Genomic DNA, 13,973 nt, shown 5'->3' with positions numbered 1-13,973 from the left:
GCATAAAGAACTTTTTTTATCCTATTGGGTCTGGGGAGGCATGAAAAGGCCCTGAGGAAAACAACCCCCAGCTGGGAAGCCTGAGAACACTTAGCCTTCGTGAGTGTCCCCACCATGGCCTGGATGATGCTTCTCCTCGGACTCCTTGCTTATGGCTCAGGTCACAGGAAGGGACTCTATCCTTGGGGGGACCACAGAAAACAGGGTCCAGATTACTCTCATCCTCATGATCATAACTGTGTCTGTCCTGTTCATTTTGGGAGTGGATTCTCAGACTGTGGTGACGCAGGAGCCATCGTTCTCAGTGTCCCCTGGAGGGACAGTCACACTCACTTGTGGCTTGAGCTCTGGCTCAGTCTCTACCAGTTACTACCCCAGCTGGTACCAGCAGACCCCTGGCCAGGCTCTACGCATGCTCATCTACAGCACAAACACTCGCACTTCTGGGGTCCCTGATTGCTTCTCTGGCTCCATCCTTGGGAACAAAGCTGCCCTCACCATCACGGGTGCTCAGGCAGATGATGAATCTGATTATTACTGTGTGCTGTATATGGGTAGTGGCATTTCCACAGTGATTTAAATCTATGAGGAAGTGCAACTAACACCTCTTTATATACTCAGAACAGTTCAGCCCTTACAGACAGGAGGAAAAGTGAGAGGGTGGAAATGGTCAACACGGTGAGTGAGGAGTCTCCTTGCCCCAGTCTCTGATGCAGGGGTTCACTGCCAGGTGCCTCACCCAATCTCTCCCCGGGTGTGTCCACCTTCCCAGTGTGACTTTTCCATGGCTGTGCTTCCTCTCTACCGAGAATAATGTGGAGGGAGAATTATCTACAAAATATATAAGCTCAAGGTGAATCACAGACAACCCAGTGCTCCAGGAAGATGCTTCTTATTCAGAGAATTAACAGGCATATGCTCACTCATTAATTTGACCATGGAGGCTGACTTAATATTTTATTTATCACTGAAGTGGGACCATTTTCAAGGGGCTTGTTAAAAATGTAATTCTCTAACCTAAACCTACTAAGTCAGAAACTTGTGTTGGTGACAAATAGCCTGTATTTAACAAGCTGTACGTGAGATTTTTATTAGCGTTAACGTTTGGGAAGAACCTACTTTTATTATCATAACATTATTCATAGGGATCTCCATTTAAAATGATGTCAGGTTAATATTCCATAATCCTACTCTCCTAAGTTCCCTTTCAAACCCCCCAAATACTCAGAAAGAGATTTTAAATCTCAAGCCATAGCAAAAATTATAACTTGATTTATACAGACAGAGTAGGGAGGAATTTCTAAAAGCGTTAAGTTCTTAGGTGCCAGGTATGCTGACTCATGCTTATAATCACAATATTTTGGGAGGCTGAAGCAAGAGGACTGCTTGAAGCCAGGAATTTGAGACCAGTGTCTTCCACATAGCGAGGGTCTATCACCACGAAAGAGAAAAAATAAAAAGATATAAGTCCCTTCAGGAATTTCCAAAAACATGTTTCCTTAGGGTATATTTAGTGGTTCATATGAATATCTGTTACTGAAAACCATCCCATGGAGGACTGGCTTCCAGAATCCCTTCTCCCTCCCACTGAGCTCACCTACCTGTGGCTCTGGCTCTCAGGGTCTTTGTAGGACACAGGGCTCAGCCTCTTATCACAGATTGTTCCACAAGATCATGGTTCCACTGAGATCCTCTCAGCACAGATACGTACCTGTCCTGAACAGTGTCTCTTTACATAATGTTGGCAAGATGGGAAGGACTGAGGGGTGACGGAGCCTTGGAGCCACCAGAAGATGGCAGTAACGTCACTGCTGAGCTTTGCTGGGACAGACTCAGCTCCCACCCTCCTTCCTTCCTCTGACTCTTTCTCCTGGCCACCCGGGGTCCAGGAGCTTTTTCCACTCAATCTGGGCTCAGGGGTCACCTCAGAGAACCTCTCAACAAGACAAAGGAGGTGCTTCAGGGGATCTAACACAAGTGAGAGCAGATTTTAAGACTGTCCATGCACAGAAAACCCTGTGAAAAGAAACAAACCAGCCCTACTTGTGTCTGTGCACCTCAGTCCTTAGGACTGTTTTCCTGATCTCCTGGCTGAGTCAAGATTGCAAATATGCGGTTCATTATCCAGATCCAGAGAAATCCATGACAGTTTATGAAGACAAAGACGATAACTACCCTATCTACTTGTCACACAATTAAGACACTGGCCTTAGATCTGTCAGTGCCCTGGAACATTCTGGAAGAAGAGGGTGAAGGTTATTTGGCAAGTGTTGGGACTCAAACATGAGGATCTCATGATGACCCAGAGGGATAAAGGTGGGATCAGTTGTGAGGGTGGAAAATGTGGATTTCTTAAGGCCATTTTGTTGGTCCTTTTCTCATTGCAAAGGATTTAAACTGAAATGAACATGATTTTTCTAATAAATGCTTATGAGGCTTTCCATTATATTTAATCATATTTCCTGCCTTTATGAAAATAAAGAAAGAAATAAAATATACTTCCATAATGCATTACTGATTGTGTATCTTTAAACTAGAGGGAACCATTACTTCTAAAGAAAAATTACTAGGATTGTTTGCATTTTAATCTGGGATCCTACATGATTTTAATCTGGGATCCTACAGATACAGCTGTTGTTCAAGGTTTTAGCCTGGAATCTCTGCCAATTCAGTAACAGAGGCAATAAAAATAGACACTAGTATTATAAAGACAGAATTCATTTATTTTGAAAGTTTTGAAAGCTATGAATATCTACCAAGAATAAAATAAATTGTACTGAAAATTTATTAGAATGAATTAAAAAATGCCAAATTCACAACTAATAAAATTCATTATAAAGTTAAAAATTCTTATATTTTTGTCTCAGTATAAAAAATAAACATTTAATGTATCTATTAGAAAATAATTAGCAATTTTGTAAACGAGATAAAAGAAAATTTGAACAAATGGTGAAATATTTTCTTATCTGCGGACACCAAATTAAAAAAATTCAGGCCAGGTGCAGTGGCTCACACCTGTAATCCCAACTACTTTGGGAGGCCAGGGCAGAAGGATCTCTTGATCCAAGGAGTTTAAGAACAGCCTGGGCAGGGATGGGTGCAGTGACTCATGCCTGTAATCCCAGCATTTTGGGAGGCTGAGCGGCAGATCACAAGGTCAAGAGATCGAGACCATCCTGGCCAACATGGTGAAACCCTGTCTCTACTAAAAATACAAAAATTAGCTGTACATGGTGATGCATGCACTCCTGTAGTCCCAGCTACTCAGGAGGCTGAGGCAGGAGAATCACTTGAACCGGGGAGGTGGAGGTTGCAGTGAGCCAGATTGCACCACTGCACTCCAGCCTGGTGACAGAGCGAGACCCCATCTCAAAAAAAATTAGCCAGGCATGGCTGCATGTGCCTATAGTCCTAGCTACTAGGGAGGCTGAGGTTGGAGAATTGTTTGAGCCTGGGAGGTCGAGGCTGCTGTGAACCGAGATTGTGCCACTGGACTCCAGCCTGGGTGACAAAGTGAGACCCTGTCTCCAAACAAACAAACAAACAACAACAACAAAAAACCCCAAAATAAAACCAAAATTCAACAGCTTGTAGATTAGTAATGTTAGTGCTTTATTTTTAAAAATTATTGTTAACTTATATGGGTTTTCCTCTGAGAAGGTGAACTGGAGGATGTCAGCAGAGCAGATAGCACAGACCCCTCAGATTTCAGAAGCAGGGGTTTATGGTAAATGAAAAATGCCCGTCACTTGTCAGCATGCACAGGTGGCTATGCCTGCCCTGTGTCAGGCTCTGTGTCAGTAGTAGTGTGCTCTGTATGTCCTTTTCAGAGTCCTACATGCCATCTATGCTCACTCAGCAAGGCCTGTCACCTGGAAGTAACAGGCAACTCCTCCTGCACTGGAATTAGCAGCAGAGTCAGGTGAATAATGTGACCTGGCCACACCACCTCTCAGCAGAAGTCCCCAGTGGTGATGCCCGATAGTTCCCAAACCTCCTTAAGTAATTAACTCACTTCAATTGAATTAAAAAAATCAATCACTTCACTATGACACACAAGGACATTCACTCTCTGGCTTTAACTATCCTTGCCCACCTTGTTATTATCATTCCCTGTGCCCAATACTGTCAAAAGATGTATTTTTGCCATACCCTCCACATGCATTTCATATGTGTGATTTTTATTTTCAAATTCTATCTCTCTTCTAGGAATATGGTGTGTTTATTTGTCTTGCTGCAGGACTCCCCTCTCCACTCAGATTAAATTATTAAATTCCAGATAAAAAATTAACTTGGAATACTGTTGAATCAATAGTAGAAGTAACCAAAATAATAAAGATATTTCAAAATGAAGATTGATTTTTAAACGTAAAAATGTCACATACTCCACCTAGAAGATAAGAGACTGTACTACAAATTCATTAGAACATCCCCTTCATGTCGTGGGCCAGTCACGTCCCTGAACTTAACCTCTGCCTTCTCGGGTGATGTTACAGGCCAACGCAGCATCAGCCGCCCACACTCCTAGTGGTGGAAGCTGGGAGCACAAGCAGGAATCTGTGCCTGTGGCCTTGGCTGGGTGAAGGATGACATTTCCAAGACTTCTTGCTTGGCAGCCATCCTCACGTGCAGGTGGCCTGGCAGCAGCACTGCAAAACCCAGGCACGGGATGCCCCCCTGCAAGGCCCAGTGGTAACTGTGGCAGCCATTGGCATCTGGGGCAGATGCAGCCTTGTGAGTTGGTGGGCTGTGGCAGCCACTCCAATGACGGTTTCCACCCCTCCCAGCTGGTGGTGGCTAAAACCACCCAGTAGGATTTTCAACAGCAGTGGTGCCATTAAGCAGAGCTCCTAGAGGAGGACTGGAAGCAACTGCTTGCATTGAAGGAATGTAGCTATAGTGGAATTATTGAACCACATCATATTTGCAGCAAAGATGTAGAATGTATTACAGATTACGGGATATGGAAGTTGAGGTTAATCTAGTAGACAGCAGTGAATATGAGGAGGAAGCTGTCTATTGGGCAGGTGCTATCATAGCTGCAGAAGGGGATGGTGCAATGCGTCTGCCAGTGAGTAAAGTCTTGTACAATCTTAAACCAGTTATGGGGTAAACTCTGATCCAGGACTACCTGATGGTCACTTATGTTGGCCTGTTCAATACACACATTTCTTTCCAGAAGACTTACCAAAGGTCTATAGTAGTGAGTTCAGTATGGAGGCAGTAATCAGATCATATCTGGAAGGAACTGGCATAAACTCCAATCCTGTGGGACATCATGGACAGCAACTAAATTCAAATCAACAGAATAGAGCCCTTGACATTGGAAGAGTTTGTGGTGAAAGATCTGAGGCTTCAGGACTCTGACATTTGTGAATGAGAGCACTAAATGAAGTCTTTACTGGTGAACGTCTATCCAGAATACCTTATGCTTGGGCTGTGGCAGTGGATAATTTAAGTAGACCCACTCTATTTATTTATTTATTTTGAGACAGAGTCTCACTCTGTTGCCCAGGCTGGAGTGCAGTGGCGTGATCTAGGTTCACTGCAAGCTCCGCCTCCCGGGTTCACACCATTCTCCTGCCTCAGCCTCCCAAGTAGGTGGGACCACAGGCACCCATCACCACACCTGGCTAATTTTTTGTATTTTTAGTAGAGACAGGGTTTCACCGTGTTAGCCAGGATGGTCTGTATCTCCTGACCTGGTGATCCATCTGCCTCGGTCTCCCAAAGTGCTGGGATTACAGGTGTGAGCCACCACGCCCGGCTAAGTAGACCCACTCTAAAAGACTGGTTTCTTACTGTGAAATTTCAGTTGGTAATGGTCCATGGGCAAAATGGAAGAGTTCAGGGCTCAATTTGTGAACTGGAGTGGGATCAAAGGCCATTCAGTATTAACAGGGTTGCAAGTCAGGCTGTGGAGCATGATTAAAATATTGCAAATGACAAGGATGTTGGAGTCTTGCATTCAACTGTGAAATGATAGAATAACAAATAAATATAATGAATCATTGTTCTAGAGTCCAAAAAGGGCCAAAAATAATTTTCAGTATTCAAGAACTAAAAAGCAAGCAGTTTTCTCAAGCACCCATGAGCATTGTTTCTCCTGAGAGATCTGTCCTCGTTCTCATTGCTGGAACACCTGCATGGTTGTAGATGGAGGAATGTCTTTTGATGTTCCTATTTTTATATCAGACAAGCTTTAAAGCAACAACAGTTATAAAAGACAAAGAAGGACATTTTATAATGATAAAAGGATCAGTCCAACAGAACAATATCACAATCCTAAATATATACACACCTAATACTGGATCTCCCAAATTTATAAAACAATTACTACTAGACCTAAGAAATGGGATAGATGGCAACATAATAATAGTAGGGGACTTCAATACTCCACGGACAGTACTAGACAGGTCATCAAGACAGAAAGTCAATGAAGAAACAATGGACTTTAATTATATCCTAGAACAAATAGATTTAACAGATATTTACCTAATATTCTACCCAACAACTTCAGAATATACCATATTTTAATCAGCACATAGAACTTTCTCTAAGGTAAATCATATGATAGGCCACAAAACAAGTCTCAATAAATTTAAGCAAATTGAAATTATATCAAGTACCTTTTCAGACCACAATGGAATAAAACTGGAAATTAACTCCAAAAAGAACACTAAAACTATACAAACACATGAAAATTAAATAATCTGCTACTGAATGACCTTTGGGTCAACAATGAAATCAAGAAGGAAATTTAAAAATTGTTTAAACTGAACAATAATAGTGACACAACCTATTAAAACCTCTGAGATACAGCAAAACTAAGAGAAAAGTTCATAGCATTAAATAGTCTGAAACAGCATGAACAGACAATCTAAGGTCACACCTCAAGGAACTAAAGAAACAAGAACCAACCAAACCCAAACCCAGAAGAAAAGAAATAAGAAAGATCAGAGCAGAACTAAACAAAATTGAAACAAAAAATAGAAAAGATAAATGAAACAAAAACTGGTTATTTGAGAGATAAACCAAATCGACAGACCATTAGTGAGATTAACCAAGAAAAAATGGGAGAAGATCCAAATAAGCTCAATTAGAAATGAAATGGGAAATATTACAACCAATACCACAGAAATATGAAAGATATTCAAGGCTACTATGAACACCCTTATGTGCACAGACTAGAAAATCTACAGAAATGGATAAATTCCTGGAAAATAAGTTATTATTTGAAAAAGACACTTGCGTGATGGCTTACGCCTGTAACCCTAGCACTTTGGGAGGCTGAAGCGGGCAGATCACCTGAGGTCAGGAGTTCAAGACCAGCCGGGCCAACATGTTGAAACTCCGTCTCTACTAAAAATACAAAATTAGCTGGACATAGTGGTGCATGGCTGTAATCCCAGCTACTCTGGAAGCTGAGGCAGGAGAATCGCTTGAACCCAGGAGGCGGAGGTTGCAGTGAGCCAAGATCGCGCCATTGCACTCCAGCCTGGGCAACAAGAGCAAATTCTGTCTCAAAAAAAAAAAAAAAAAAAAAAAAAGAAGAAGAAAAGAAAAAGACACTTGCACATATGTTTATAGCAGTACAATTTGCAATTGCAAAAATATGGAAACAGCATAAATACACATCAACTGAGGAGTGAATAAAGAAAACATTATTTTTTTATTTTTAGACGGAATTTTGCTTTTGTTGTCCAGGCTGGAGTGCAATGGTATGATCTCGGTTTACCGCAACCTCTGCCTCCTGGGTTCAAGTGATTCTCCTGCCTCAGCCTCCCGAATAGCTGGGATTACAGGCATGCACCACCATGTCCAGCTAATTTTGCATTTTTAGTAGAGACAGGGTTTCTCCATGTTGGTCAGGCCGGTCTCGAACTCCTGACCTCAGTTGATCTGCCTACTTTGGCCTCCCAAAGTGCTGGGATTATAGGCGTCTGCCACTGCACCCAGCCAAAAATGTGATTTTATATATGTATATAATATATATACCATGAAATACTACTCAGACATAAAAAAGAATAAAATAATGGAATTTGCAGCAACCTGGATGGAGTTGGCCTCGTTTACTACTCTGGGTTTCTGTCTGAGGATGAGGATGATGATTACTGATCAGGATGTGGAAGAAGCCCAGTGCTAACCCACAGCATCTGCCCCACAGGGAAATAAGGCACAAGTCTCTTGTCTGATCCCACACTATGACCTCTAGACCCACTCTTCCCTCTTGTCACTAAAACCAGAATCAGGAAAAATTTCTGCAGGCATTTCCCCATCCTGGAACAAGGATCTGAGACTCTTCACTCAATCTGTGACCTTCTATCCAGCCAATATTTATACTGAGCTATTAAGATTAACGTCTTAGCCTGGTCATTGCCACACAGGCAGGCAAGGCAGCTCAGGTGGAAAATACTTTTGGTCATCCCATGTGTCTGGGCATATGGCCTTGATGTGAGTTTATGTTCATGCTCAGGACAAGTTATGGGTCAGGGGACTAGTCAGCATATGGGCCAGGAAAAGGTGCTAAGGTTTGTGGAGTCAAAGAGGAAATTCACACATATTAATGCTTCTTGTTTCTACCTAAGGCAGCTTGTGAAATCTGTGGGTTCTGTGACTGTCCACAAATGGAGCAGGAACATTCCTTAGAATGGATTGGGACCCCACAAAGGAAAAGACAAGAGGAAGATGCAGACTTGAGCACAGGCTACACAATGAAAATACACTTGGTCATGCCAAAGGCTAATGAAAGAGCTTTGAGTATAATTCAGTGCCTTTGGGGTTGAGTGGAAAATACAAAAACCATCTTTGCCCTGCTCTCACACCACAACAATCAACACATAATATTTCCATGATCACATGTGTGAGGATTTCTCCCCACCCCCTAGAAAGCAAGTCATCAGTTTTGCAGCGGACACCACACAGGTGCCCTCTCATTGAATGCAATTCTGACACTATCCACATGGAGACAGGGTCAGATCTTACAGTTTGAGGGCTCTTTCCCCAAGACTGTGCCCCACTACTTACGCCAATCCCAAGCCTCAGATTGCTTTACCTGTGCTTCTGTCCAAATAGCTGTAAGTTGAAGATTTCACAACATCTCCTTGGCTTCTATTAATTTGCTAGAATGGCTCACAGGGCTCAGTAGACACTTACAGGTTTATTACAAAGGATACAACCAAGAATACAGATGAAGACATGCATAGCACAAGGTATGGGAAGGGGTGCACTACCGTCCAGTAATCTTCACGTGTTCAGCCCTCCAGAAGTTCTCCCAGCCTGGCGCCTAGCTCCATTTGGGTTATTTTATGGAGGCTTCCTCACAGAGACTTTATGGAGTAAACCACTGCCCATTGGTGAATAATCGGCAGTCCCTCTCCCCTCCACAGAGGTTGGGAGATGAGGCTGAAAGTCCCATCCCTCTAACCCTGCCTTGGTCTTTCTTGTGACCTGCCCCCATCCTGAAGTTACCTAGGGACTGTCAGCCAACAGTCATCTCATTAGCATACAAAAAGACTATGGTGATTTTAAGTATTTTAGGAGTTGTATAACAAGAAATGTGGTCAAAGACCAAAACCATAGTTTATAATAACACAGGGATGGAAAAGAAAGTGGAGGTTGATAATTTCAAGCCCACACTAGTCCTCGTTATGACAGATGTGGATTTCCAACCCATAGGAGGCAGGAGGCTGAAGAGCTGAGACGAAACCTGTGAAAAGCAGGGACAGGGGACATTTCTCAATTTCTTGTTACTGAAGTGATAGAGCTCTGCCAGGCCTCACTTGGATTGACAAACTAAATTAAAAGATACACTCTTTAAATAAAAAGCACTTCTGAGCATACATCCAAAAGAATGAAAATCAGGATCTTGCAGAAATATTTGCACATTTTTATTCGTCCTGCATTAATCACAATTTCAAAGACATGGAGACGGCATAAGATCCACTAATCATTGAATGTTTACAGAAAATGTGGTGTATAGCTGCAATGGATGCTGTTCAAATTCAAGAAGAATTAGGCCGGGCATGGTGGCTCCCGCCTGTAATCCCAGCACTTTGGGAGGCCAAGGCGGGCGGATCACAAGGTCAGGAGTTCAAGACCAGCCTGACTAGTACGGTGAAACCCTGTCCCTACTAAAAATACCAAAATTAACTGGGTGTGGTGGCAGAAGCCTGTAATCCTAGATACTCAGGAGGCTGAGGCAGGAGAATCTCTTGAATCCGGGAGGCAGAGGTTGCAGTGAGCTGAGATTGCGCCACTGCACTCCAGCCTGGGCGACAGAGTGAGACTCTCTCTCTCAAAAAAAATAATAATTAAATTTTGCCATATGCAACAACAGGGAAAACCCTGGAGGATATTACGCTGAGTGAAATAAGCCAGTCTCAGAAGGGGAAATGCTGCATGGCCTCATTTATATGAGGTATCTATTTTTTTTTTCAAGACAGAGTTTTGCTCTTGTCATCCAGGCTGGAGTGCAATGGCGCGACCTCAGCTCATTGCAACCTCTGCCTCCCGGGTTCAAGCGATTCTCCTGCCTCAGCCTGCTAAGTAGCTGGGATTACAAGTGCCTGCCACCACACCTGGCTAATTTTTGTATTTTTAGTACAGACACGTTTCACCATGTTGGCCAAGCTAGTCTCGAACTCCTGACCTCAGGTGATCCGCCTGCCTCGACCTCCCAAAGTGCTGGGATTACAGGCATGAGCCACCGCGTCCGGCCTATAGGAGATGTCTAATATACTCAACCAAACAGAAATGGAATAGAATGCTGGTTGCCAGGGGTAGGGAGAGAAGGAAATGGGGAGTCACTGCTCAAGGGCTATGAAGCTTTAGGTTTGCAAAATGAACAAGTTCTAGAGATGTGCTGTACAACACTGTGCTTACAGCTGACAACACTGTATTATGTATTTAAAATTTTATTCAGAGGGTATATCACACAGTAAATGTTCTTATTAACATGAAAAAAGGACAGAAAATACCATGAAACCACTTACAGAAAGCTGCCGTGCCTACAATAGTGTTACCACAAAGTATGGCAATCCTCTGTCCTTTGTCTTGGGAGGAAGTTTTGGCCAAGAGACAATTTAGACAAAAAAGAGAATTTACTGAAGAAAAACAGAGAGCAAATAGTTTATTTAGAGAGACAGTATACTCTGGAAGACAAGGCAGAGCGGGCTGCTGATAGAGAATGAGCCAGCAGCCCGAGAAATGTGCACTGATTTTTTATGATATTGGACGTTTTCTTGGAGTTCCCACCTCTGTTTTAAGTCTCCACCTTTTTTTCTTTCTCTTGTTTTTCTGCTTCAGCCTTAAGTCCCTGCCTTTTCCCCACAGTTTCCAGCCCAGGCTGTGGGACCCTCCCTTAACACACGCATGGGCCCAGTGTTTGATAGGAATTCTACGTAATGGCTGCATTGCTCATTACCGCCACCCAGAAAGGTTGTATAGTGGTCAAATCTATACTTATTGTACCTGCATCTCTCTTAGAAATTTCTCCTTTGCTCTCACCCCCATTATCAGCATGCGGCTAGCTACATTCTGACAGGTTAACTTCAGAGTGAGTGAATACTGGGTGTCTTAAGGGGCTTTGTTCCGGCATAGGTATTTACCCTAATCTCTTCATATCTAGCATGTATGCTTTGGTTGGTCTCTGGGGTGTGAGATTTTCCAGAACTCACTTTTCTCAGGGGCTGCCTCTCCTGCTTCTGTCTAGCTATCTGCCTACTCTAAAGTTAGTATTAGAATGAAAGGTTTTATGAAAAACATTTTTTTTTCCAAGAAAAGGGAGACATTTTATACTGGTGAAATAAGGTGTTGAATGACAACATATAACAACTGTAAATTGTATGCACCTAATAAAATAGCTTTAAAGTATTTGAAGCAAAACTGTCTCTTTTAGCAGAATTAAAAAGAGAAATAATCAATCCATAATCACATATACAGATATTAATGCAACTCTCTTATTAACTGAGTGAATGACATGGAAAAAAAAGAGTATACATACAAATATGTGAAAACCATGATTAACAAAATCAATCCAGTGACACCAGGAACCCAAGCCTGAAGGGTAGTTGCTTGAGTATACATTCATGGATGAATGCATCCAATGAATCACACAGGCACAAACAATTGAGGCCTTCGTTTATTTATTTGTAACTGATGTTAAGTTTTTCCTTCCTATTCTGTGAGTAGAGGTGGATCCCTGTGGAAGGAGCTGCCCAGGTCTTTGCTCTAGAAGCCGTCTGCATTCTCCCCTCACTGTAGCCTCCTCACATTAGGCCATCATTGTATTTCCCATATGTCCTTCTCCTAGTAATCCAGGAGCCCTCAATGAAAAGGCTGTTTATTAATACCAGTAGCTCAGGACAGAGCAGGGTCATGGCTCATGGATGGTTTGGACCAGGCCCTTAGGTGACTGCACTCACATGATTCCTACTGAGACTGCAGTCTGGCCAGTGAGCAGCAGGGGCACTGTGGGTCTGTCTCAGGGTCTGCACAGTGGCTGTTCATAGCTGTGCCAACCCCTAAACTCCCCAGGGCTGGGCAGTGGAGCCTGCACTCACTGAAGCCGACTCAGCTGCTGCATCTTCTCTGAGTGTGGTCCCAGCACCCACCTCCTCCCAGGTCCTGCCAGACTCTCCCATCCACTAGCCCCCAGGTCTTGAATAAATGCATAGAGTGGGGTGCAGGCAGTGGGTGGGACACATTTGCATCCATAACCCTTCCTCTGTGAGGCCAGTGGAGGGGATAAGAGAGGCCTAGGGCAGCCACTCCAGCTCTGGACCTCGGGAGGGCTGTGTCCACCATGGCCAGGACCCCTGCTCCTCCCTGCTGCTCCCCTCTCACTTATCAGGTAGGGACAGGCCTCAGATTCCTGGGAAAGCCTCCCAGTCTGAGTTCTTGCCCCGTGTTCCACTCTCACATTTTGTCCCTGCTTACTCACCCATGAGCATTTGTGTTTGCAGGTTCCCCCTACCTCGGCCTGTTCTGACTCAGCCACCCTACCTCTCTGCATCTCTGGGAAATTCTGAGGCTCACATTTACCCTGAGCTGTGGCTTCACTGCTGGTGGCTAGCATATACCCTGCTACCAGTAGCATTTAGGGAGTGCTCTCTAGTATCTCCTGAGATGATATATCTCCAGTGGGATAGATATCTCAAGAGTGGGCTCCTGATAAAAGGATAAAGTTCAACCCTATTTACTCATTTTCACCCTCTTTGCCCTTTCCCCTGAGATAATGCGGCAGAAAGACCCTTGCCAGATTTCAGCATCTGCCTGTGGACTTCTCAGGCCACAGAAATCTCAACCAAATAAACTTTTAGTCTCAGTAAGTTACCCAATATATGGTATTCTATTATATCACAAGAAAATGGAGAAAATGGACTAGGACAGCATGTGTAGAACAGTCTGCTGACCTGACTCAAGTAAGCACCATGGTTCCAGGGTCCCCAGTCACTTTTCTAAATCTAAAGATGCCTCAGCCAATGCAGTAATTCTGCACATCTCTGGGCTGCAGCCGGAGGATGAGGCTATTACATATCTCAGCAGCCACGGCACTTCCACAGTGCTCCAGACCCCCAGCGAAGTGAGACTAGGACCTCCCCTGTGTTCTCTCTGCCTAGTGCAATCACCACTGTCCTGCCTGGGACCAACTCTGGCTCAGGGATTGACTCTTGTTACTTTTTCAGCCAGTGCCTAATTTTCCTAGGATATATAGATGTAAAATGTGTTCTTTTTTTCTTAAAATGTTGATTTGATATGTTTTTCATATCTTTTCCCCTTATGATGCCTACAGTGGAGTAGGTCAGTTCTTAGAGCTAAGTTTCCCTCGAGGGAGATTACAGAAGAGGAAGGAGATGAATAACTTACACATGCTGTCCTAGTCCATTTTCTCCATTTTCTTGTGATATAATAGAATACCATATATTGGGTAACTTACTGAGACTAAAAGTTTATTTGGTTGAGATTTCTGT

The 13,973-nt window shown here is 43.4% G+C and overlaps 1 gene segment (V, D, J or C); it reads left to right on the top strand.

The window, feature by feature from the left end:
• The first annotated feature begins 105 nt into the window (after positions 1 to 105).
• On the top strand, positions 106 to 580 carry LOC129023713 (immunoglobulin lambda variable 8-61-like). The segment is given in 2 exon segments: positions 106 to 160; positions 264 to 580. Coding segments are annotated over 2 exon segments (363 nt in total).
• The last annotated feature ends 13,393 nt before the right edge of the window (positions 581 to 13,973 follow it).

Source organism: Pongo pygmaeus, chromosome 23 (assembly GCF_028885625.2).
Source record: "Pongo pygmaeus isolate AG05252 chromosome 23, NHGRI_mPonPyg2-v2.0_pri, whole genome shotgun sequence".
Lineage (NCBI taxonomy): Eukaryota > Metazoa > Chordata > Mammalia > Primates > Hominidae > Pongo > Pongo pygmaeus.
The sequence above is the reverse complement of the archived record's forward strand: the minus strand, read 5'-3'. Positions and strand labels throughout refer to the sequence as shown.